Raw genomic sequence first — 25,837 nt, forward strand, 5'->3', positions numbered from 1 at the left:
TTCCATTTGTTCTGTCCTTGTCATGACCAACATCTCCAACCTTCCTGCTCAGCTAAACTCCCCTCAGCTTTGGATCCTGCAGGTTCTTGGGAGGAGGATGGACAAATACAGGGAATTGAGGATAAAAATAAAAGATTAGGGTGTGTTTTTTTCCTGTTAGTCACATGCTGAGACAAAATCCCAGAAAATCAGGTGGAGAAGCATCAGGGGACCCCAAGTCAGTGAGGTGCTGAAGTCAGAGCTCCTTTTTTGGGAGCTCTCTGAGGAGCAGAGCTCAGTTTCAAGGCAGAGATTAAACACTTCTAAATACTTCATTGTTCTTAGGAGGGGGAAAAAATTGCTGGTATGTTCTCAGCTCCACTGGAAAGGGGCTGAAAAGCACGGGAATGTTTAATTTAGATAGGAAACACACAAGTGGTGGTGAGCTGAAGGTACACAGGGGGATGGAAACGGAGGGAAAACCCCCAGGAAAAATTGAAATGCAGGTTGAGGGCTGTGTTAGAACTAAAAGCATCCCAAGGAAGCAGCTTGGAGGGTTACATTTTATTTTTATGCAGCACAAATTCTCCAACAAATTCCCTGAGCTGGTTCTCCCTGGGCTACACTCGGATGTGTGTAGATGACAAGAGTGTGGGCAGGAGCTGAGGCAGACCTGGATCCAGGAATTCCTGCCCTTGGAAGGTTTCTAATCTTCCAGCATCGCTTTTCATTTCCCTCGGCCCAAAACTCGCAGGATGGAATATTTCAATGCAGGGAATGTCACTGGAAAAAAAAAAAAACCATTCCAAAAGGGAGAATCCTTTCTTGCTGAGCCCATCTGTGGTGTGACCACTCCTGCTGGGACACTGTCCTCTGGCTGTGGCTGGAAAGGGCCTCATCTCCTGTGGTGCCTCGGGGAATGTGAGGATCCTGTGCTGGGAGAAGCTGCAACCCCAGCCCTGGAGCTGCTTCTCCTGCCCAGGGAGAACTTGGGGCTTGGGCTCTGACTTGTTGGAGCGAGTCCAGAGGAGGCACCAAGGGGATCAGAGGGATGGGGCAGCTCTGCTGGGAGGAAAGGCTGGAGAGTTGGGATTGATCAGCCTGGAGAGGAGAAGCTTTGGGGTGACCTAATTGTGGTCTTGCAGTGCCTGAAGGAGCTACAGGAAAGACTGAGAAAAGGCTATTTCCAAGGGCCTGGAGTGACAGGACAAGGGGAATGGCTTCCTACTGCCAGAGGGCAGGGTTAGGTGGGATATTGGGAAGAGATTCTTCCCTGGGAGGGTGGTGAGGCCCTGGCACAGGTTGCCCAGAGAAGCTGTGGCTGCCCCTGGATCCCTGGAAGTGTCCAAGGCCAGGTTGGAGGGGGCTTGGAGCAACCTGGGCTAGTGGAAGGTGTCCCTGCCCATGGAGGAGGTGGGACTGGATGGGCTTTAAGGTCCCTTCCAACCCAAAGCATTCTATGATTATGTCATTCCCTGTCCTGGGACATGGACCTAAACAGCCCAAGGGGAAATCTCTGGGTCTGTACTGAGGATAAAGTTCCCATTTCCTTTGCAGGCTGAAAAAAACCCCACGAGAATACCCTAATTATTTCTTGGTGTTGGCGAACAAAGGGAGATCCAGAAGCACCCCCAGGATGCCCCAATGCCTTGGTGGCAGCTCATCATGTCCCAGGGCTGTTTTGTCCCAGTGTCCACACACAAAGGACAAACCCCCCTGTACCTGTGCCAAGTCCCCAGCCTGTGGTGCAAAGGGAAGGGGACACTCAGCCCATGGGCTGCCCCTCACCCCAAACACATCTGCCCCCCCACACTGGGCACTGCAGGGGCACCTGCCACCCTGACAGGTGTGAATTGGGCTCTGCAATCCATGCCCAGAGGAGCAGGAGCTGCTGGAAGGAGCAGGAGCTGCTGGAAGGAGCAGCTCTGGGAGGAGCCCGGTGGCTGCAGGCTGAGAGGAGCAGTCCAGCACTGGCTGGGCTGAACTGGGCTCACTGGTTTGGCTGATGAGACAGCACCCAGGAGCTCTGAGCCTCTGGAATTCTTCTGGCTGAAGAACTGAAGAACTGACAGAGGCTGCACATCTCCTGCCCTGTGAGCAAACCCAGCCTTGCCTCCTGCTGCTGTCCCTGGGGAGGGAGGGAACACAACCCCCTCCCACCTGCTGTTTTACCTTCACTGAGAACAAACTTCAGGCCAAAGGATGGTTTTGGCAGCACCTGTAGAGCCAAGTCAGGGCAATCCTGACCAGTGACTGATGTGGTTTTGTCTCCATAAATTTGATCATCCTCTGACAAACATATCTTAGAGGAGCTGATTAAACACAGGCTTGTCCACCAAAGCCAAGGCTGCAAAGCCTGGCTGCATTTTCTGCCAGCACAGCTCTCTGTGGGTTCTTGCTGAGCTCCTGCACCATTTCTAAGGGTGTGAGAGCAGATTTGCATGGATTTGGAGCAAGGGAAGCAAAGACACGTATCTGAAGCTACAAATTGGACTAAGAGATAAGAACTCTCCTGAAATCTATATGCAATTAAAAGCCCAATCTTCCTTCCTACAGTGACAAGGTTATTGCTTTTATGGAGCTGAACAGAGATGGATGAGTCCATGGATTAATAGCACTAAGATTTATGACACTGTGCTTGCCCCAAATATTCTGGGAGAATAGCTCTCTGGGTGAGATATTCCAGCTGAATACATTTGATAGGGTTTTTCTTTTCCTTTTTTTTTTTTTTTTTTTTTCCCAGCTTGGTATTATTTGGGAGAGTTGTGCTGCATTCAGAGCTTGTTAGTGCTGTGGGTTGAATATTTACTATGTTCACAATTTATAAAAATATTGCCAGGAACTGGAGCCCCAGGAAGAAAAAGTCATTGAGAAAAACAAAATACCAAATATATTATTTTTGAAGAGCTCGAGACTCCAGTGGCATTAAACTCTCAACCTGGGGGAATTTAAGGAGAGATGTTTGAGGCTGGAAGGGCTGGAGTTCCACACCTGGGCAGGGCACAGGGGGGAGGACTGGGCTGCTGGACTGCAGGACAGGGAAAATGGGGAAAACATGGATATTGGACAGGCCCTGCTCCTCCAAATCTCCCAGGACGGGAGGGCTGCAGCATCCAGCAGCTCAAAACCTTCCTTCAGGGGTTGTTTTGGGCCAGGCTGGAGGGGTTTGGAGCAACCTGGGAGAGTGGAAGGGGGTGGGAACAGGAGGAGATTTAAGGTTCTCCCAACCCAACCCATCCTGGGATTTTATGACTTTGAGGAAGAGCCTCTGGGTGTTAAACATCCCCCTCTGCCCGTCCTGTGTCTCCTACCCCAGCCTGGAACTCCCTCCCTTCCACACCCAAACCCAGGGGAAGTTTCCCCCCACTTTTCCAGGACATCCTGGACTTGGTGTGGAGAGGGAGAAGCTCTGAAGCACCTCAGGCATGAAAACTGCTGGGAAAACCAATTTAAAAATGATTCTTGCCCTTGCTGGCAGGTGAATATGCCCTGGGCAGGGCACCTACCTTGGCACCCACTTTGCCACGTTGTCCAGGCAAAACAGCTCCTGCTTCCTGCCCTTTTCCTGCCTGATTTCTTTCAGGAAGAAGTTCATTTTCCTGCTGCTTTTGGATGGTGACAGCACCAATGCTCAGCCTGGGTTTCCTGTCACCCCTCTCCCAACAGCAGATGTTTTTTGCTCCCTGCACCTGGAATTTTTTACAGGTGAAAAGGCGTTTTCAGCACCTTTGTGGACAGTTTTGTGGAGGGTGTTTTCCTGGTTCAGAGAAATTAGGTTAATCCTGCTTCCTAATATTCAAACCCACCTGGAAATGTCAGAAATAGGGATGGGTAGAAGTCTGATCCAGGAGTGGGTTGGAAAAGAGAAGGGGGGAAATGTAGAGGTGCCAGTTTTCCTGTTACATTGCCCAAAATGTCCTAATTTTAAAGGGAACAAGCTCATAAATGCATTGCTAGAAATGTAGGAAAGAGAGAGAGAATTGGGAAAATGAACTTGATTTTCACTGATCAGCCGGGTCAGGGTGGTGTGGTCACGTTCACACTGCAACAAGTCATCTTTGGGTTGGAATTTCCCCCAGTTCAAGCAGGAAAGGAGCAGCTGCTGCCCGTTCCTGGGCTTGTGGCACCATCCAGTGGCTGCTGGCAGAGTATTGTCACCTCCCCGTCCCCTCCAGGTGTCCCCTCCCCGGATTTCCGGAGCATCCTCGGGCTCTCAGCCGGGTCCTCCAGGGAGGAGATCGCCAGGGCACCTCACAGAGGACCCTTTCTCTATTTCCAAGCTCTCCCCAAATCCTCCTGCTTCAATTTTATTTTCACTTCGCCAGGTGAAGGCCTGGAATTTCCTTTTCGTTGAAAATAAGAAAACAAGGAATAAAATAATAAGAAGAAAATAAGGTATAAAATAATAATAAGGAAATAAGGCATAAAACAATAATCAGGAAATAAGGTATAAAATAATAATAAGGAACTAAGATGTAAAATAATAACAGGGAAATATGGAAAAAATAAGGGGGGAAAAAGGAATTTAAAAAAAAAAGAAAAAAAAAATCTTCTCAGTATTTGTGCCAGACCTTCCTTGGGTGAAATCTTTGTTAATTTTTTTCTCCTGTTAAAAAAAAAATTAAAAAAAAATTAAAAAAAAAAGCAATTTGATTCTGACAGTGCCACCACTTTAATTACATCAGCTCTCCCCATAAATTGAGGTTATGTTTAAGTCCTGCTTTAGTAATTCAATCATTTTGTCATTGCATCACTCCAATTATCTCTAGATTTGTTCCAGAGACCTTTTCTCCAGTCCATTCTCTGGTGAACAGACTCACTGCTTTGTTCCCAATGGCATGAATACTGATTTTTTTCCCCCCCCAAAAAGAGGGTGAATGGCCAAACTTTAGGGAAAGGGCAGATGTCTGCAGCTGGATGGGGCCAAGGGCTGGAGGTTGGAACTCCCTGTGCCCAAACTGTGCCCCTGCTGACGGGCAGGAGCTGAGCAGAAGGCCCTGCACGACTGGGTTATTTTATTATTTTAATGGAAATTACGTCAAAACCCCTCCCTGTGGCCCTTTGGCCCAGGATCCCTGGTGGGCTGGATGCTTTGGGCGATGCCAAGCTCACAGCTGGGAAGGGTTTCACCCCCTGGGTGGTCCCTGTGCCCCTGATCCAGGTGTTCTCCCCCCACGGATGTGGCTGTTCCTGCAGGGAAAAGCAGGTTCAGTGGCAGTCCCAGGGCATGGGGGTGGCACAGGGGGGCAAGACACCCACCTGTGGTCTCCTCTGGTTTCCCCCTGCTCAGGGGGGTTTGTTGTGCCCTGGGCAGGTCCCCTGGCAGGGTTGGGCACTCAGGGTGCCCGTGGATAAAGCCACCAGTGGGCACAGCAAGGAAGGACTTGTCCCACTGCAGCCCCAGGAGGGGGGTGGCACAGGGACACTGCTGGTGCTCACCAGTGTTGCCTAAAACCAGCCAGTTTTGAGCACAGAAAGGCAGAAAACAGCTCTTTAACTAAGGGGCCTTAAATGCACAAAGGTGTACATGGGCCTTCACAGTTTTTATAGTTATATTTAATTATAACACCTGGACATGTGCTCGTGGTTACACCCAGCCCCCAACCCCACCCTCACCACACCTCCCAGTTTGGGTCAGTGGTCCCAAAATCCCTTTATCCCCATCCTCCTCTTCATCGTCTCTGCCCTCCTTGGAACAGCTTCAAGGGGCTGAACTTCAGAGTGGAACTACTTCTCAGCAGTTTTGACTTGGTTCTATCCAGTCATGTGCCTTTTAGGTCTTTATTCCGAGTATTTTTTACATTCTGAGTATTATTCTGCATTTTCTAGGGATGAAATGTTCTTTATCTGCTACAACATTTGTCCCTTGGAATTCTTGACAAGAAACATTCACCAGCACTTTCAGAAACCTTGTCCAAAGGTGATGGACTAAAAGTGCTGCACTAAAATCTGTACAGTCAAAGCTGTTCTTTTCCTTTGCCACATTTCCACCTGAAGTTTCCTAATTTCTAAATTGTAAGTTTGTTAAACTAAGACATTTATAGATTTTAAGGCATCCCCAGGGCCGTGCCCACCACCTCACTGACCCACCCTACAAGAACAAGGTGGTACCTGAACCAGCTGTTTCCTCCAGCCAGTCCAGATGTGCCCCAGAATCCATGGAATTCCCTGGAATGGCTGTGGAGAGCACGGGCTCCTCCTTGGGGCTGGGCCTGGGGGGTACAGGGTGGGCTTCCCTCGGCATCCCTTCTGAGCTGGGGCACAGGGAGGGGGGCTGGGCACTCTGCTGTCCCCCCTGCCCACTCCTGCAGCAGCTCCAGGGCAGCCCTGGGATGCTCCAGGCTTGGAGGAACCCCCCATTCCCCATGGACACAGGCAGGTCCCTCACCCCCATCAGCTGCTGGAGTCTCCAGTGACTCCCACTCCTCCCTTGCCAGTGTTTGGCCTTGCTCTGCTTGAGCTCCAAACCTTCCTCTGGCTTCCTCTTGCCCCTGGAGCAAACACCTGACTGCTCTTCCTCCCCTGCCCACAACCTCCTCTCCCTCTGCCCCCTGGAGCTGCTTTTCTCCAATCTCTGACACTTCCTCCAAGCTTTCGTTTCCTCCCGTTATTCCCTTTGCTCCAACCCCCCCTGGGAAGTCCCTCAGCCCCTGGCAGAGGTTCTGGGAGGGGCACAAGGAGCCAAACCCCGCTGGGAAATGCCCCCCGTTCGTCTCTGGCACCACGAGGTGGGCACAGACCCTCGGGTCTGACCTTGCTGAGCTGTGGGAGTCATTCCACGTGGGAAGGGAGTCCCATGGGAAACAAACCCTGCTGGGGGGTCACAGCACCCACCCTGTGGCAGCTCCCAAAGGTGCTGCTGTTGGAGCAGCACTTGGAACACTCGGGGCCAGGTCGTGGCTGAGGGTCCTGGGCACCCCAAAAGGGGCTGATGGGACTCTCCTGCACCAGGGGATGAGTCCTGGCTGGGAATTCTGGCTCTGGAGGTCAGAGGGTGCCCCAGGGAGTCCTCAGGGGGCTGTGGGTGGAGGGGACTGTGCTCCAGGGGGTGGGTTAGGGGTCACCAGGGCTTCAGGCTCTGCTGCAGCTGGTACCACCACGGGCTGGGACCCACCAACAGACCTGGGGGGCTTTGGGCTGGAAGGGAACATGGAGCACAAGGGGAATCACCACCCACTCCTGGCAGCCTTGTGGGCTGCCCTTGGGGGACCCAAACCCCAAACCCCATGGGGTTGTGTGAAAAATGGGGGGAAAAGGGATCTGCAAGCACTGCCAAAGCTGTATTTCCCCCTGCTGGGGTTTTTTGGGGTCAGCTGGGGGTTTTCCTGACCCCACATGGGGTCAATATGCAGAGAGCAACTGCAGGGACCTGCATCACCACAAATCCCCTTTTCTGGGGTATTTGGGGGGCATTTCTGGGGCATTGCCCACCGGGGCAGGGCACAGCATCCCATGGCCATCAGTGGGTGGCCAGAGGTGCCCATGCTCAGGGTGTGAGGGGACAGGAGGTCACCTCACTGGGATGATGGAGAGCTGTCCAGGCAAAGCTCTGCTGGGCCTCTTGTATGGCCTGACTGCCCCCAGCACAGGGACCAGCTCATCCCTCAGGAGGAGGGAGCAGGGAATTCCTCAGCCTCCTGTTCCTGAGCCTGACCAGAGCCTGGAGTCTCCTGCAGGTCCCAGTGGGGATTCCCTGCACAACCTGGAGCAGAGGGTGGCCAAGGAGCCTGACCTTGTCCTCCCCCAGGACAGGAGACAACCCCTCAGCACCATCGCCCCAATCTCAGGAGCATCCCTCGAGCTCCAAGCCCTGCCCAAACCCCAAAGTTCCCACCAGCCCTGACACCCACCCTATTCCCAGCACAGCTCCCAGGCAAAGAGCCCCCAGTTGCTTTGGGAAATGACTGAAGACAAATCTCTGCAATTTTGGGGCATTTTTTAGGCTCCAGGTTCTGGGCAGCATTTTCTCTTGGGAGGTTTTGGGACCATGAATGTCCTGGACTTGTAGGGATGTAAAATATGGGAAGTGAAGGGTCAGGCGGGGTCTGTGTCTCTAAGTCCGGCTTTGGGCACCTCTGCTGCCTTCCACACCCCCTCAGTGTTCCCAAAGGACGTGCCAAGGCAGGAGGGGTTGTGCCAGTGCTCCAGCCTACATGGAAAAAAACCCCAGGAATGCTCCTTAAAAGCATCTCCAGGGAACAATGTAAAAAATCCCGGAGTCACCGCTTTTCCTTCGTGCTTTGGGACCCGAACCGGGAACTGTGCTTGGCTCTGGGGCAGGGATGGATGGACCCTCCCGTGCTCCCTGCCCGGCCCCTGCAGCAGCTCTGCCGGGTGCTAGGGGGGGGTGTTGCATCGCCAGGAGCTCGGGAATGCTGGCAGGAGGCACTGCTCCATAGGCTCGGCACGAAAAAGGGCTTGGACAGTGAAAGTCCCCTCGAAAGCCCCGGGACAGGGGCTGCTGTCCTCCAACACCCTCCAACACCCTCCTGCCCTCGAGGAAGGGTAATTTAGCACAGGAAAGGCTGCCTGGGAGGAAGATTTGCTGGAGAGACACGAATAACCAGGCTCAGAGGTGGGAGCAGGGGTGGGAGCACCCCCCCATGTGAGACCTGCAGGGAGGGTGGCTGTGCTTGCTGCCATCAGCCCTGCTGGGCTCCAAGCCCTGGTGGGATTTCTCCTCTCCTGTCAGAGATGGGCTTGTACTCCTCTGGTGAGGAGCCACAGCAGAGCCTTGGAAATGTTTCTCCCCTGAGCTCATGTTGAGCAGGGAAGTCTCTGCCTGTCCCCCAGCCCTGTCCCTCCCCTCACAGACACAGGGGAGTCTGGACAGTCGAGTCATGGGGCACAAGAGGCAAATACTCACTTGTTTCCAGAGCCTGAGCTATAAACTGGAGAGGAGGGATGAGGATGGAAGCAGAGAGATGAGTGTGGAGGGTGAGAGGCAGGAGGGACCAGCCAGGGGCTGCCTGGAGCTGTGAGGGAAACAGGGAGGACTCTCTGGGCTGTGACCCTCCCCTGCATCCCCCCAGCACTGGAAAGTCAAAGTCCTGGAGGAAAAGCAGATCCTGCTGCCACAGGCAGGAACATCCAGCTGGGGTGGAGTGTGGGGCAAAGCTGAACCAGTGGGGATGGAACCAGAGCAGGAAACTTGTGGCCCCAGGGCTGAGCCACAAGAGCTTCATCCCAGGAAAAGGAATGGAAAAATATCCCCCCATGCCATGTTGTTGCTCCAACCACAGAATCATGGAATGACAAAATCTGCTGAGCAGGGAGGGACCCACCAGGACCATCCAGTCCAACCCTCAGCCCTGCACAGACCCAGCCCCAAGAGTCACCCCCTGTGCCCCAGAGGATCAGCCAAACCCTCCTGGAGCTCTGGCAGCCTTGGGGCTGTGCCCACTGCCCTGGGGAGCCTGGGCAGTGCCCAACCACCCTCTGGGGGAAGAACCTTCTCCTGAGATCCAACCTGACCCTGCCCTGACACAGCTCCAGCCATTCCCTGGGTGCTGTCCCTGTTGCCCCCAGAGCAGAGCTCAGTCCCTGCCCCTCCTCTGCCCCTGCCCAGGCAGTTGGAACTGCAGTGAGGTCTCCCCTCAGCCTCCTCTGCTCCAGCTGAACACACCAAGTGCCCTCAGTGTCCTCCCACGGCTCCAAATCAAGGCTCTTCCCCACCCTCAGCTCTCAGCTCTGCCCCCCCCCCTGCCCTTCCTGGTGCAGCTGGGCTGGTTTTGGGGGAACACGGGGCTGGAGGGAGCCTGGAGCCCCGTGCCCGAGCCCAGCACAGAAGGCCTGTGTGCAGAGGGCTCCCTTCTCCCGATAAATCCCGATCAATCCCGCATTCCTGGCTGCAGAGGCTCATTAGCTGCCGTGTTTACAGGAGATAACATTGTGCAGATGGCAAACATTGGATGAGGGCGACTGATCCACCCCCGCCTTTCTGCTCCCGAGCTAAAAACAGCTGCTCAGACAGACTCGGGAGAGATTCGCAAGCTGGGCTTCTTTTTAAGGAATGGGCTGGATTGGCACCACCCTGGGAAGGAAAGGAACTGCCAGGGGATGCTTTGCTCTGCGGTAGAGAAGGTCTCCAGGTGCCCTGGTGGGATTCAGTGGGGATTTTTGCACAGCTGGACATGGGTGGCCACCTCATGTCATGTCAGTTGAACTCCTTTTGTTTCAAAGGGATTTGGGAAACCCTGGAGGACCATCCCCATCCTTCCTTGGTGCCTCAGCATCTCCTTTCCAGGCATGTGTGGCTCTACAGCCAGAAGTGACCTGGGAGGATGGGGCAGCACAGTCCTTCTGTGGCAAAAGCCAAAGTAAAAGTGCAGGAGCGCAGACATTTGGAAAATGTGACTCACTTTCCAGGGAGAAGCAAGCTCAGAGGAGTGGTGGTTTCTTAACCCTTTTATTTTCACTTGCACTAGAAATGTCCCTCTCAAAAACGTAGGGGGTAAAGTTCATGTGACAACAACACAGTGACAAGGTGGTGGGTTGGGCTTCTCTTCAGCAGAAATTTCTGTCACCCACCCTCATTTGCCTCAGAGGCCTCAGCCCAGTCCAAAGCCTGCTGTGTTTCCAGCTTTTCTGAGGTGGGAGCTGCCAACAGCGTGGAGATAAAATTCCTCCCAGGAGGCCACGCATCTCTGTAGGAACTTTTCCCTTGGAGAAGCTCACTAGGAGGCTCAAAGGCCCTTTGATTCAGGGAGGTTTGGTTCATGAGCACCTCTCAGGAAGCAGAACTGAGGCAAAGGTGTCCTTAGTGTCCCTGGAGGCAACGTCCCATGGATGCCCACCACCCCCCTCAGCATCCCAAGGGAATGGGGATGGTGGTTATGGAAAGTTCTTTCTTTCCCCTGCAAAGCCAGGTGTGGACAGCGGTGGTGACTGTGTTTTGGGCCCAGCACGGGGAGGGCTGGAAGGATCACCCCTCTCCTCCTCAGCCCCTGTCACACATCCTCCTCAGAGCCCGTGGAGTCCCCGTGCTTGGCGTTCTGGATCAGGTCCTCATAGGTGCTGGGGCAATAGGCCTTGTAGAGCTGCTCAGCCAGGGTGTTGCTGCCGGCCACCACAGCCTTCCTGTTGTTGTTCATGAAGTTCCACAGGTGCAGGGCGTAGGAGTGGTTGAAGTTGGGGCTTTCATCCCACACCTGGTAGTACCTGCCCCAGGCCGGGTACGGGATGGGGTAGAAGCGCTGGGGGTTGAGGAAGGAGATGTTCTGGCAGCTGTGGTCCTCGGTGCCCTCGAAATCCGTGAGGTTGCAGAGGGTCTTGAGCATCCTGGTCATCAAGAAGGGGCCCTGGTTGCCCCAGATGTTGCCGTTGTACTTGAGGACGAAGTTCTCCATGCAGTCCCAGACGAACTGGTGGCGGGCGGGGAAGCCGAAGATGCCGTTGCTGGAGAATCGCGACTTCTGCGCCGCCAGGAAGCTGCGCTCGGGGATGGGCCTGATGGAGATCACGTCCGTGTCCATGTAGATGCCTCCGTACTTCCAGATGAGTGCCAGCCTGCTGGCATCAGAGCTGACGTGCACCCAGTTCTTCTCCTGCTCCGGGACCACCTGCGGGGTTGGGAAGGGGAGACGGCGACGAGGAGATCAGAGCAGGGATCTCATCTCTGAGGAGATCAGAGCAGGGATCTCATCTCTGAGGATATCAGAGCAGGGATCTCATCTCTGAGGAGATCAGAGCAGGGATCTCATCTCCGAGGAGATCAGAGCAGGGATCTCATCTCTGAGGAGATCAGAGCAGGGATCTCATCTCTGAGGAGATCAGAGCAGGGATCTCAGCCCTCCTTCGGGTGTGAAACCGCCCCTGCAAACGTCCCTGCCCACCTTTGCTGCTCCAGCCCCTGGATTTCGTTGGAATAAGATAAGGAGCAAAGCTCTGTTAACACAAAGGGAAGCAGGAGCCTTTCCCAGGTGGTTGGATGGGACCTACAGAGTTAAACCAACGCTGCCATGAGTCACTGCTGCTGTTCCAGGGGACACAACCCACTTAACACACTCCCAGAGCACTCCCAGCTCTTTGAACCAGGTTCCTCAGTGGCATTGTTGGCGTTTGGAGTCATTTTTTCTCGGGAAAAGAAAGGGTTTGGAGGAAATACGCCTGCCCTGCCCAACAGATTTGAGAAAAGCTGCTTTCAAGCCCTTTGCCAGAACTTTTTCCAGGGTGGAGCTCCCAAGATCCCACCTTGGCTTTGCACGTTGCTGCTATAGAACCTGAAATCTGTCCCCCATGGTATCTGCTGCAGGTTCTGTCGGTGTGTGGCAGCATTAGCAAGAGCTCAGGCAGCACGTTTTGTTCGACCAGCTTCTGTTGGGGAAGACTATTAAGCGCTGTTTTCTCGAAACATGTATGAAATCTATTTTTATCAGTGTTTCCTCTGCCAAAAAAAAAATCTCATTCTCCAGATAAGGGGGAAAGCTGAACCCAGCCGGTGATGTGTTCAGTAAACAGATTGATGAATCCATGGCAAAACACAACCAAAGTGAACCTATTCCCAACCAAAAAAATAAACCCAGTAATTTCACACAGCCAGTCCTGTGTTCCTCGTTCCCTCTAACCCAACTTCAGGCCTTTTCCCACCCCTGTTTATGGTTGTTCTCCTATTTTCCCGTTGTTACAACACTCACCTGGTTGTACCACTGGAGCAGAGGGGTCTCCTGGAAGACAGTTTCCATCTGGAGAGGAAAAATGAAGACATTCTTCATAGAAGACAGCAGTGAGAAGGCTGCATAGCTGGTGTTGAGGTCCAAGGCCGTCTCGTTGGTGAGCCCCTTCATGAAGAGGATGACGGCCCTGTCCTGGTAGATCCTGGCAGCAGATTCCACGGAGCAGGACACCAGCGGGGGCGGCTCCAGGCGCTCCGTGGTCTCCAGGAAAATGATGCTCTTCCCAAGGTTCAGCACCTGCTCAGGTGTCAGGTAGTGCTGGGACATGGGCAGGTAGTTGAAGACGCAGCTGGACAGCAGAGAGATCTCGTACAAGATGCCCGAGACAAAGCAGAAGCAGAGGCATATCTGGATTTTCCTCAACATTCTTGCTTTCCCGGGGCATCTGGGGACATGCCTCCGGCATGGATGCTGGGGAGAGACAAGGAACAGCACAAGGAGATGCCAGTTCTTATTCAGCAGGCATGGCTTTGGACAGTGACAGGCCCAGGGACCAGCTCTCTCAGGGTGCTGCCTCTGTGGGCTGAAGTTTTGGGGTCCCACCTCCTCATTCCCAGCTAGGCAAGGGGAATAAGGAAAGGCCTTGGAGGAGGGACAGGCAGCTGTGCCTCGTGGCACATCTTCAGTTGGTTGGCAGAGAGGGAGGAAGGGCCCAGGGAGAGCAGGGTGAGAAGGTTCACCTCATCCATGCCAGGGCAAGGACCCCCAGGCCTATCCCTGGGGCAGGTTGGTGTAGGGAATTTTTTCCAAGCACTGCAGCATCATCCCAGCACATGCTTGTCCAGAAGCAGGAGATACCCAGGGAATCTGTGGAATTAGGTGGCCAGGGGGCTGTGAGACTCACAGGAAGAAGGTTATGATTAGGGTTTGGGGGGTGTCAGCCTAAGCTAAAACATCAGCATGGAGGCACCAAAGCCCTTTTCCCACCCAGGCTCTTCTGCTCCCACTTGAGCCCTGAAGGATGGGAAGGGTCCTGCAGGGATCAGTCTGCTGAGGGACCAGGGAGAGGCAGCTGGAAGGACAGAAGGTGGGTGGTTCCATACAAGCAAGGAATCAGGACCTACCTGGAGGACAGTTCTGAGGAATCTACATCTCCAGCTCCTTTTTCTGCCCTCGTGCTGACGTTCAGGCTCCCTTAAAGTCCAGCTCCCTGGTGAAGACACCCAAACTGTCTGGAGCATGCAAAGGGATTTCTGGAGGCAGACACTGATGCACAGGGGGAAACCAGCTCTGCTTCACCTGAACCTCAGGCCCAGGGAAGCCTTGGGAGCCACCTAAAGGGACAAAGAAGGGACAGGTTTTAGGTGAGTCCCATCTTGTGCCCACATCAGCCAGACCAAGCTCCTCACTCCTGGTGCCACCAGAACAGGAGCCTGCACAGCCCCAGGAGTTCCTGCATGGAATGTGCTCTGCACCATTGGACAGGCTGTGACACAGGACATTCCCTCCTGAAATGCCACCTGGGATCAGCAGCCAGGCTCCCACAGAGGGGACACACCTGGAATTACAACCCAGTGTCCAAGAGGCCCCTGGAAGTGTCCAAAACCTGACTGATTAAAGGGAATGAGAGGAAACAGAGCTCTGTGTGTTCAGGTAATTAATGAGCTGCATTTCCATGTCCTCCACCAGAATACAGATAAGTCCAGAGCACAACAAACCCTGTGGAAATTCCCCTGCAAGCACCAAGCTGTGGCAGCTCCTGAGCCATTTCTCAGGGCTGGATCTCATCACATGAAATATTAAAGCTGTGCCTGTTCCCTTCATTGCTCCTTTCCGTGCTGCACAGCAGATTGGGTTGTTTTCCATTGAGTTTCCCATCACATCCCAGATTCCCAGCACGGCATGGGAGAAGATGCCAGGGGTGAAGTGGGTGACAAAGCTGGAGCCACCAGGCACCAGTGTGGCCCTGGGTACAATCTGCTGCACAAAGCAGGCTGCAGAGGAGGGAATGCTGCTTTTTTGTTAGTAGTAAGAAAAAAGATCAGGGTTAGATGGGATATTGGGAAGAAATTGTTCCCTGTCAGGGTGGTAAGGGACTGGAATGGAATTCCCAGAGAAGCTGTGGCTGCCCCTGGATCCCTGGAAGTGTCCAAGACCAGGTTGGACAGGGCTTGGAGCAACCTGGGCTAGTGGAAGGTGTCCCTGCCCATGGCAGGGGGTGGAAGGGGATGGGCTTTAATGTCCCCTCCAGCCCAAACCATTTGGTCTTTCTATATAATTCTGTGATAATTTTCCCTGTTGTATTCCCACTGTCTCTCATTGTCCCAGCACTCTGCTGGGAGAGGCAGCACCCAGGGCCTCCCTGCACACATGGTATTTGAGCAGAAGACGGGGAATGGAGAGCAAATAACCACGGATTGGATCTGCCATGTTCCCAAGGCTGGGATAACACAGCCCTGGGGATGCTCAGCTGTGTCACCCTGCTCAGCCCAGCCCAGCTCCACAGCAGCAGGAGACTAAAATAAACCACAGTGCTCAAAAGACAAAATTTCCCTCCACCTTCCCCTCCTGCCTCTGCCTCAGACAGGTGGTGCCAACTTACTCCTGGCATTGGAAAAGAAAACAGGAAGAAGTTGCTCACTGGCTGCTCCATCACCCATCTCACTGGGCCCAGATTTTCAGGCTTCTGGTTTTTTTTTCCCCTAAACCCAGCTCTGAATCCCAGGATGGCTTGGGTTGGAAGGGACCTTAAAGCTCATCTCATCCCACCCCCTGCCATGGGCAGGGACACCTTCCACTGGACCAGGTTGCTCCAAGCCCCGTCCAACCTGGCCTTGGACACTTCCAGAGATGGGGCAGCCACAGCTTCTCAGGGAATTCCATTCCAGTCCCTCACCACTGTCACAGGGAAGAATTTCTTCCTAATATCCCATCTAACTCTGCCCCCTCTCAGTTTAAAGGCATTCCTTGTCCTGTCACTCCATGCCCTTGTAAACCATCCCTGCTGCTGCTCCAGCACAGACCAGGCACTGGAGCTCCCTCCTTTTGTTCCTTTTCTCATCTCAATGCCACTCTCTTGAAACAGAAAATCCCAGCTCTGCTCTCCTTGGAACTGGGACCATCAGGACATTCCCATTAGTGGATCCATATTCCCTCTTTGCTGGCTGACAGATCCAAGGGTTCAGGTCTTTTTTGAGCATCCCAGCAAAGCCACGCTGCCAACAGTCCTTCAAACTTAAACCAGCCCAGGAGGCATTTTATTTGCAAATTGTGGGGGGAGAATAAGGAGCCACTCCAGCAGATCCCTGCCCTGGGCCTTGGGAGGAGAATCTTCAGCGGCTCATTCCGGGAAATGGTTTTGCTTGGATGGTTTTCCAAAACCCCTCCGTGGCCAGTTTTGAATTCTCAGCACATTTGACCCGGAGGCTGCTGTTATCAAATGTTCCCTTCCCTGCTCCATTAAAGGCACTGCAGAGCCCAGTGTTCAGAATAAATCCTGGCCATTAAATAGATCATCCTGAGGAGGGGCAGGAGTGGGATGAGCGGGATGAATGAGATGAATGGGATGAGTGGGATGAGTGGGATGCTTGCCAGGATGTGGTGGGTGCTGTGCTGGCTCCATGGTCCATCTTGGAAAGAGATTTTTTTTGGGGGGGGAGGCAATTTCCACGTTCAGGTACAGGATGAGACTCCGAGGGAGATTACTACAGTGTGCACCAGTGCTGTGTGATAACTCCTCCTGGGACACAGGAGCTGGGAATACAGGGGGATTTTTCAATAAATCCTCCTGCTGGGGTGCTGGCAGCCCTACCCCCCTGCACATCCCAGCCCCACCAACACTGGAGTCCCTGCTGTGGCCAAAGGGATCCCTCACCCAGCATGGCCCACGGGGCACAACCAGCCCCACAGGGACTCGGGATCAGCTTGAACAAGGATTGAGACTTGTGCTCATTTGCCAAAAGGAAGGTTTTTTTAAATACCAGTTTGCCCAGCCCTCGAGTTCAGAGCTGATTTCAGTTTTAGACTCTCCCAAGCGAGTCCCCTGCATTACAAATTACACTTTATGCACCCCAGGCAAATACTGCACGGCTCAGAGTCCCCTGGCAAACTCCACTGCCACTGAATCCTCATTCCCACAGCTCCTGGGCATCCCTTGGGATTCAAGAGAGCCCTCCATCCTCTTGGCTATTCCCAGTGCTGCAGCTTTCCTCTGAGAACCACAGGGTCTGCACCCATCCAGCTGGGTGGCTCTCTGTTTCTGGGAATAACCCCCTGGCAGTCCCTGATTGCCACACAAACAGCACTGCTGGACCCCACACTCTTTACAGAACCTGCTCAAGGAAACCACAGCTACAACCAAGCCAGTGCACGTGCCTGTGCTCCAAAGCCAACTTCCTCCTGGATTTAGCACCAGGCACATTTGGAAAGCGCTTGCAGATGGAAAACCTGTGCAAGAATAGATGGTATTCATGGCAGATGAATTAGTGCAGTCCTTCTGATACAAACCAAGGGGCTTCTTGCTGCTTTCTCATCCTACAACCCCCCAGGTTTGGAGACAGAGCCCAACTCACCTCGTGGCTGCAGAACAGGCCGAGTGTGCAGGATGGGGGGACAGGACCTTGGGCTGGACCCTGCTGGAAGGTGTCCACAAGCACTGGAGAGCCCAGGAGCTGAGCTGCCTCTCCACTGAGCCCTGCCCTGCCAGGGCCCACAGCAGCCTCATGGCTTGCCCTGCAGCAGCTCTGCTGTTTGCATTTGTGCTGTGCTGAGATAAGGCTGAGCAGGGAGCGGGGCTGTGCTCTGCCAGGAGTGGGCAGAGCGAGGTCCCTGGGCAGCCAGAGGTGAGTCCCACCACCCTCCAGGCTCCCAGAGAGGGGTGGCACTGGGAAAAGGCCCCTTTTGGGGGTGGTTTGCAGCATAGTCAGCTTTTTCTCTGTATCCAGATCCACACTTATGGAGGGAACTAGGGGGTAAAGGACAACTTGGCTGGAGTGGGATTGATGCTCTGAATACTTCCAAGAGAGGCAACAACGGGGCTTCCTATGCAAACACATCCCAAATAACACCACACATCCTGAACTCAGGTGCCTGCCCAGCCCCCTGGGAGACATCAGGCAGCTGGGGAGGTTTGGTGATCCATCAGAGCCTCTGCTTGTCCCCACAGCCTGCCCCCAGTGGGATGCCTTGGGGGGAACAGGAGCACCATCAGGTGCCCTCCAGGATTGGGATGACCCACCTCAGATTGGATGGATTCCCCACAGCTTTCCTGGCCCTGGGGTCTAAGGGGAATGAACTCCAGTGGGCATCCTGTGCTGGGACAGCAGAAATTGTAATGGAGAGGTGGAGCTGGAGCATCCCATGAACTCCCCAGCACATCCCTCCTGTATCTCTGATCCACACTGGACCAGTGGTGTGAAGTCACCAGAGCATCCAGCTGGGATGCAACCCCTGGCTCCCAGTCACCCACAGCAATCAGGTTCCTTTCAGCTCCCCTCCTGCTCTTTTTTTTGCCTTCTCCTCCTGATTTTTGGCCAGGCCCATCAGTGCCAGCAGCCCCACATGTTGCAAATGTGGCAAACCCACTCGTTTGCCACTCAGAAAACCACTTCTGTCCACCATTAACGCTTAGAAGCCACCAAAAGGTGCTCAGCTCATCCCCTGTGCAGCCTGTGAGGGCAGCACAAAGCCAGCCAGCTCCTAAAACTGAGCCGTGAGCATTGCAGGGCGTTCCCTTCGCTCCGGGCCAGCACGGGGGCACCGAGCCCGCCTTTCCTGTGCCAAAGGATCCCAGAGCAGCCAAAGGCCTGCAGCAGGCAGAGCAAACACTGCCCACGGGAAGCTGGGGAGATAGCCAGGGCTTAATCAGCAGATAACAACCCAGGCCAAGATGCCAGGAGGGCTCTGGTTCCATGAAAATCCCTGGGGCAGTGACGTAGGTGAGGAGCCCACGTGTCCCGGCACGCCCGGCATGAGGAACCCTCTCCTTGGGCAAACACTGTGGGGCCATCGCTCACAGCAGGCTGGGAGGAGCCACAGGACAGTGCCCAGAGCTGGGGCACCACAGGGATCAACATTCATCCATCTGGGAGGGACAGTGTCCAGCTCCAGAGCTGGGGCTCCACAGGGATCAGCACATCCATCCATCCATCTAGGAGGGACACTGTCCAGCTCCAGAGCTGGGGCTCCACAGGGATCAGCACATCCATCCATCCATCCATCCAGGACAGTGCCCAGCTCCAGGGCTGGGACTCCACAGGGATCAACACATCCATCCATCCATCCAGGACAGTGTCCAGCTCCAGGGCTGGGGCTCCACAGGGATCAACACATCCATCCATCCATCCAGGACAGTGTCCAGCTCCAGGGCTGGGGCTCCACAGGGATTAGCACATCCATCCATCCATCCATCCAGGACAGTGCCCAGCTCCAGAGCTGGGGCTCCACAGGGATCAGCATATCCCTTCATCCAGGACAGTGCCCAGCTCCAGGGCTGGGACTCCACAGGGATCAACACACCCATCCATCCATCCATCCATCTGGAAGGGACAGTGTCCAGCTCCAGCTCCAGGGCTGGGGCTCCACAGGGATCAACACACCCATCCATCCATCCAGGACAGTGTCCAGCTCCAGGCACTTTCATTTGCTATAATTTTAATAATAAAATATTATAATATTTTATTTATACAATCGATTGATATTGTGATATATTATTTTATATTATTTAACATAAAATTAAAATATTTTTATTATATTCTTATAGATATTTATTATTTTTATTTGTTTTATTAAAAGTTCCAGCCCAGCTTTTATCTTCCATAACGTGAAAACACCCCCCTCCTGTCCCAGTTCCCCCCATTGCCCTCACAGGCTATTGAGACCTGTGCCCTGGATTTAGGAGGAGACTTTTCCCTGCAGCCACTGCCATGGCCTCACTTGGGGGGTTTGGATTCCCAAAAGTCAGTTGGGGGACACCAAGAGGCTCCCACACCTCTGGGAGCTCTGTGTCCTGCCAGGTCACAGGGACTGGGACCGTGAGTGCTTCCCACCCGCTCCCACTGAAACTAAATCCAGGGAGCAGCCAAAGTGCTGCTGCTGCTCTGCATTGCCCCCTGGGGGAGTCTGTTTTCCAAGGAATTTGGGAATCTGGGAGCAGAGCCCGTGCCTGCACCTCCTGCATCCCAAGGGCCGGGGGACACAGGCAGGGGAGGCAAAAACCACCCCCAGTCCCATCAGCACACTGAGCTCCCACAGCCCTCCACCCCTCCAGCTGCTGCACATCCAACGTGCTCCCAGCAACATTCCAGACTGGAACACCACAGGGAGTGTCTGCTCAGGTTGGGTTCTCCTGCTTTTCCATCCTCCTTGCCATTCCTAACTACTGGCATTTGTATTTTGGGTATTTACTCAAAGCTTCAGACTTTTTGTGAATTGTGTTGATACAGCAGAAAGCTCAGAGAAGCTCTAAAATAACGTTTTTGTAGTTATTTTGCCAGAAATCAACAGCTGGTGCTTGGAAAACAATAAACCACTCATAACTTACATGCATATGGACAAAAATGAGGGGAGCTCTTCTCCCTGCTCTGAACAGGGGGACTCAGAGCTGCATCTCCCAGGGGAAAGGGGGGTATCCATCCAGGGGAAAGGGGGATATCCATCCAGGGGAAAGGGGGATATCCATTCAGGGGAAAGGGGGATATCCATCCAGGGGAAAGGTGGATATCCATTTGGGGGAAAGGGGGATATCCACTCAGGGAAAGGGGGATATCCATCCAGGAGAAAGGGGGATATCCATTTGGGGAAAAGGGGGATATCCATCCAGGGGAAAGGGGGAAATCCATTTGGGGAAAGGGGGATATCCATCCAGGGGAAAGGGGGATATCCATTCAGGGAAAGGGGGATATCCATCCAGGGGAAAGGGGGATATCCATTCAGGGGAAAGGGGGATATCCATCCAGGGAAAGGGGCATATCCATTTGGGGAAAGGGGGATATCCATTCAGGGGAAAGGGGGATATCCATTCAGGGAAAGGGGGATATCCATCCAGGGGAAAGGGGGATATCCATCCAGGGGAAAGGGGGATATCCACTCAGGGAAAGGGGGATATCCATCCAGGGGAAAGGGGGAAATCCATTTGGGGAAAGGGGGATATCCATCCAGGGGAAAGGGGGATATCCATCCAGGGGAAAGGGGGATATCCATTCAGGGAAAGGGGGATATCCATTTGGGGAAAGGGGGATATCCATCCAGGGGAAAGGGGGGTATCCATCCAGGGGAAAGGGGGATATCCATCCAGGAGAAAGGGGGATATCCATTTGGGGAAAAGGGGGATATCCATCCAGGGGAAAGGGGGAAATCCATTTGGGGAAAGGGGGATATCCATCCAGGGGAAAAGAGGATATCCATTCAGGGAAAGGGGGATATCCATTCAGGGAAAGGGGGATATCCATTCAGGGAAAGGGGGATATCCATCCAGGGGAAAGGGGGATATCCATCCAGGGAAAGGCATGGCCAGGAGTGCACAGGGGAGAAAAATATCAGAGGAAGGAACACAAGGAGCTGAGCTGGGCCAAGTCCCAGGCAGTTGGAAAGAAACATCTTTGTGCTTAAAGATAAAGCTTTTTGCTGGTTGAGGCTGGCACAGAGTTAATTTTGTGTTTGTCATGCCCAGTTGGGGGAAGAAGGAGGAAAGGAGGAATATTTGGAGTGAGGGCATTTGCCTTCCCAAGCCACTCGTGCCCAGGATGGAGCCCTGCTTTCCTGGGAATGGTTGAACACCTGCCTGCCCCTTGGAAGTGTAGCTGTTTCTAGTTGGCTTCCCACCAAACCCCACAGACTACAGAGATAAAGCTCCCAGGAGAGAGACAGGAAAAAAAAAAAACGGAATAGCAAAAGCTCTATAAAATATACATATTTTACATATTTCACATATACACAATTAAGTACATATGAACACAGGAACCCCAAATAGCTCCCAAAAGGGAAAGAGGGGAAGGAAAAAGGGACAAAAAAAAGGACAAAAATGGACAAAACCAAAACAATCATCATGTCAGTCATGGCTGGGCTTTGTGAACGAAGATTTGGGAAGGGCTCTACCCACGTTTGTTACAAGAGCGTTGGTGGCTAAAAAGGCCAATACGAGACAGGCACGTCCAGCTGCAAAAGGCACAGCAGAAAGACTCCTTAGGTGGTAAATTCTGCAAGGCACGGTTCTTTCTGCGTTGTCTTTTCTCCTCCAGAGTGAACCTGTGTGTGTTCTCAAAGGAAACAGCAGTGTTATAGGTGGTGTGTCTCCAGACCTCCCAACTGGAGGCCAGAGCAGACCAGTTGTGTTCGATACAAGGACTCCCTGAAACAACATCTCAGCCTCGGCCACGTCGATCAACGTGTGCACAATAGAAAAACCCGGTAACCGACAAAACAAAGAACTGACAAAACAAAGAACTGACAAAACAAAGAACTGACAAAACAAAGAACTGACAAAACAAAGAACTGACAAAATCTCACCCCTTCCCTGGAGAAGAGCAGGAGGGCCGGGCCCGGCGCTGTCCCCTCACGCGGGGCACACGCGGCGGTCGCTGCAGCCTCAGCTCCGGATCGGCGAGGCCGAGACAGGGACCCACCGTCCCCAAACCTCGCCGGGAGAAAAGAGAGGGAGAGGTTTCACCGGTTGGCTTTATTTATACCTCAGTTTACGTACAGGAATAGCGTGGAAGGCTTCCTTGGTCGCTTCCCTGGTTCCTTCCTGGTTACAAGTTCATCTCCAGGAAGGCCGAGACCGAAACAATCACGGGAAGTGAGGAATGGGTTCCTTCCTTTTGTTTGCCTGTGCACACACACTTCTCACTTCCCAATTGAACTGTCGTGACCTCAGCACAGAAATTTTGTCACTTTTACCCTTCCAGTTATGTCTCCCAGCTACAGACTAGAGGGAAATGGGTTAGTTGGGGGTGTTTTTAATCTGCCTCCACAGCACCAAGGCTTTTTGTGCTGCTAAATCAGAGAGCAAACACCATTAGACCTCGGGAGCCTCATTTGGCAGAGACACCTTCTTTCCTCCTGCCATTAGGAACAGCTCTGCTTCCCTGACCAGCACCAAAGTACAGGTTTCCACCCTGCAGGCTGTATTTCAGCTGGCAAATCCAAGTTGTGTCAGCCCATGCAAGGCAGAGATCCCACCACCAGCGACGTGCAGAGCAAACCCACCCATGTCCTCCCCACCTCTGCAACCTCGGCCTTGCTGGACCCCCCAGAGCCCCTAAAAGAGAGAAACACTGGAGAGTGGGAAAACTCCAGACCTGGGGCTGGTTTGCCTCTAAGCAAAGGCTTTTTTTAAACACAGCAAACAATTCTAAATAATTGTAAACACTAAAGATGAGGAAGAAATTGTTCCCTGTGAGGCTGGTGAGGGACTGGAACGGAATTCCCAGAGAAGCTGTGGTTGCCCCAGCTCTGGAAGTGTCCAAGGCCAGGTTGGACGGGGATTGGAGCAACCTGGGCTAGTGGAAGGTGTCCCTGCCTGTGGCAGGGGGTGGGAAATAGATGTTTAAGTTCCCTTCCAACCCACGCTATCCTGGGATTTTATGAAGCACTATTAGCACAGGTTAACCTGTCTCACATTGATCCCTGTGCTCCAAACACACAGTGGGACCAGGAGCCAGGAGCTGAGCAGTGATGGATGCCCCTCTGGAATAAATGCATTAGAAATCTCCAGAAAAGAAAAAAGTCTATCAGGAACTCAGGCTTGATTTTATTACCATTTGGTGGACAGGCAGCAACAAGAGCTTTCTATATTCATGAATTCATCAGGCTCATATTTCAAAAATAATAAATGTTGTTGTTATTATTATTATTATTGGAATGAATATCTCTATTATGTACTGAGTGATTGTAAGCACTTGCTGCCTCCAGCACAGGAACCACCTCAAGAAAAACACAATCAAATGATATTTCTGTAGTGGCTGCCACAGGGCTGTGTTGTTTGTGTGTTTTTGGTTTTTTTTTTTAAGTGAGAAAGGTATTAACCAGAACAACAGCAACAATCATAACAAATAAAGTCATTATGAGGTTGTGTATAACACTACCAGGGTTCTTTCTTTCAGGCAAATTGAGTCTGGGGCACGTGCTTTGAAAACGGTGAGGTTTGCCTTGTTTTCTTGGAGACACACATTCCCTGCTCGCTTTAGAGGGAATCCAGAGGAAGGGAAGGGAGATAAATCCCGGGGGAATGCCGTGCTGCTGCAGGCCGGGATGGAGGATGACAGGGCTGTTTGCTCCAAGCCTCTTATCACCACCCCTTTGTGCCCGTGCCCCTCTGGGCCTCCCTGGCTCGTGTACTTTGGGGGTGGGGCTTTCCCTGCCCCCGGGCACCTTCCCTGCTGCTCCTTCCTCCCTCTCCTCTCCTTTCACAGAATATTCCCAGCTGGAAGGGACCCACAAGGATTGAGTCCAACTTTAAAGCTGGGATCAAACCTTGTCAGGAGCACTGAACCAACTGAACTAAACCCAGGCTTTACAAAGAGCCAGGAGAGGAACCAACTGGCCATAAATGATGCACTTGCAAGCTAAATCTGGAGAGCTCTGGGCTGGAGCAGGTGGGCTGGGATGGATGGCTGTCCTCCAGCTCCCTGGCAGCCTGGGAAGTGGGATCAAGGCAGAAGGGGCTGCAGAGCTTCCTGGGAGCACAGCCTGGCCTCCCCTGCCATCCCAGAGGGCTTTAGGGCAGAATTAGAGTCCCTCTTCACCCTCCTTCCCCACTGTCCCCTCCCTGCCTTCTCCAGGCTCCCTCCTGACCCCCCTTCCCACCCGATCCAAGAGCTGCCCTGCTGTCATGATACAGGAAAGCAGAACCCAAGATTTCTCCAAGAGGCCCAGCCTGGCTGTCAGCACGTTTTGACACCGGTCCAACGGGATGGAATCCAAAAAGATGGGATCCCACCGTGCCAAAACACAACATTTGGTTGAGCATCTGCCAAAACAAAACTAGCAGACTGCCGGGAAGGCGGCGTTTTCCAGGATTTTTTTCTTTTTTTAAGGAATGCACAATGGCAAAGAGGATCACTGGGAGCATCTTCAGCTCCCCAGGCTATGAGGGCAAGGACCCCTTGAGGGCTGGAGGGGACTTTAACTACAAATCACAAAAGATGTTGAGTTGGAAGGGTCCACCAAGGATCCTGGAGTCCAACTCCTGGCCCTGCACAGGATCATCCCCAAATGATGGGCAAAACTTACACTTCTGGCCCTGGTGGGATGGCAAAGTGCTCTGCTGGAACAATCTCAGCACACCCCTCTCCAGAATCCAGGCTTTCTCCCTGGAATGGTTGTGCAAGTTGCAGAGCCTTGGTCTGTCACAACTTCCCTGTCACCTTCATTCCAGTCATGTCACACTGAGAAAAATTAGAATTGCATTTTGGAGGCTTCAATTAATGGAGAACTCGCCCTCATTAACTCTGCCCTGTGTGTCCAGGACATCAGAGATGGGAAAAGACCTTCCCATGAGCAACACTCCGGCTCCAGAATTTAAAGGAGGTTTATAACAAAGATGAGGACAGAGTTTTAATAGGTCCTGTTGCAAGAAGGCAAGGGGGAATTGCTTCAAACTCACAGAAGGCAGATTCAGACTGGATAGAAGGAAGAAATTCTTCCCTGAGAGGGAACAGAATTCCCAGAGAAGCTGTGGCTGCCCCTGGATCCCTGGAAGTGTCCCAGGCCAGGTTGGACAGGGCTTGGAGCAACCTGGGCTAGTGGAAGGTGTCCCTGCCCATGGCAGGGGGTGGCACTGGATGAGCTTTAAATATCCCTTCCAACCCAACCCATCCTGGGATTCTGTGATCTCCAGATTAGAGAGGACAGGGAGGGACAAAAATGCCAGGGTGGCAAAAAAGTTCATCTTCACAGTGAGGGAAGTTTAGAGCCCCTTGGAAAGTTAGAGAAATATGTACATTTGGGTTGAAAGGGGGACTGCCAGCCAGCAAAAGCAGGACCAGGCTATTCCATGATTTTCCAGGAATTTCCTCCCTAGCATTCCCTCCAAATTAAACAGATAATTAGTGTTCGATGATAAAGGTGGGTTGGGGAGGGAAGGCAGACAGGAACCTGGGAGAAGAGGTGGGGAATGAAGGCAGCCACATGTGCAGTGAAAACCCTGGAGGGGACCTGGGGGAATCCTGAGGGATTGGGGGAATCTCTATCCCCTCCAGGGAGAAGCACCACATGGTTTGCAGAGGGGAGGGCAGAGACTTCTCATG

At 53.1% G+C, this 25,837-nt stretch overlaps 1 protein-coding gene across 2 annotated transcripts; it reads right to left on the minus strand.

Annotated features, from left to right (window-relative positions):
* Window positions 1-10,371: 10,371 nt before the first annotated feature.
* Window positions 10,372-22,258, minus strand: A4GNT (alpha-1,4-N-acetylglucosaminyltransferase). Of its 2 annotated transcripts, XM_064666647.1 has the most exons (4): window positions 22,098-22,258; window positions 13,718-13,927; window positions 12,615-13,064; window positions 10,372-11,540 (listed from the first exon to the last, which is right to left on the minus strand). In XM_064666647.1, exons 2-4 carry the CDS (start codon window positions 13,832-13,834, stop codon window positions 10,929-10,931), a joined length of 1,179 nt encoding a protein of 392 aa, XP_064522717.1. In that variant the 5' UTR covers window positions 13,835-13,927; window positions 22,098-22,258; the 3' UTR covers window positions 10,372-10,928. The 2 variants fall into 2 exon arrangements, with proteins under 2 accessions (XP_064522717.1, XP_064522716.1); XM_064666646.1 differs by lacking the exon at window positions 22,098-22,258 and having other exon boundaries at window positions 13,718-14,704.
* Between the last annotated feature and the right edge of the window lie 3,579 nt (window positions 22,259-25,837).

Source organism: Pseudopipra pipra, chromosome 10, assembly GCF_036250125.1.
Source record: "Pseudopipra pipra isolate bDixPip1 chromosome 10, bDixPip1.hap1, whole genome shotgun sequence".
Classification (NCBI taxonomy): domain Eukaryota; kingdom Metazoa; phylum Chordata; class Aves; order Passeriformes; family Pipridae; genus Pseudopipra; species Pseudopipra pipra.

Excerpts from the sequence above, each read along its gene's own strand:
- A4GNT (XM_064666647.1), bottom strand. The coding sequence starts at position 13,834 with ATGCTCCAGACAGTTTGGGTGTCTTCACCAGGGAGCTGGACTTTAAGG. Across the intron at positions 13,065-13,717 it reads TCCTCAGAACTGTCCTCCAG|CATCCATGCCGGAGGCATGT; the intron begins GTAGGTCCTGAT and ends GTCTCTCCCCAG. Across the intron at positions 11,541-12,614 it reads TGCTCCAGTGGTACAACCAG|GTGGTCCCGGAGCAGGAGAA; the intron begins GTGAGTGTTGTA and ends CCAACCCCGCAG.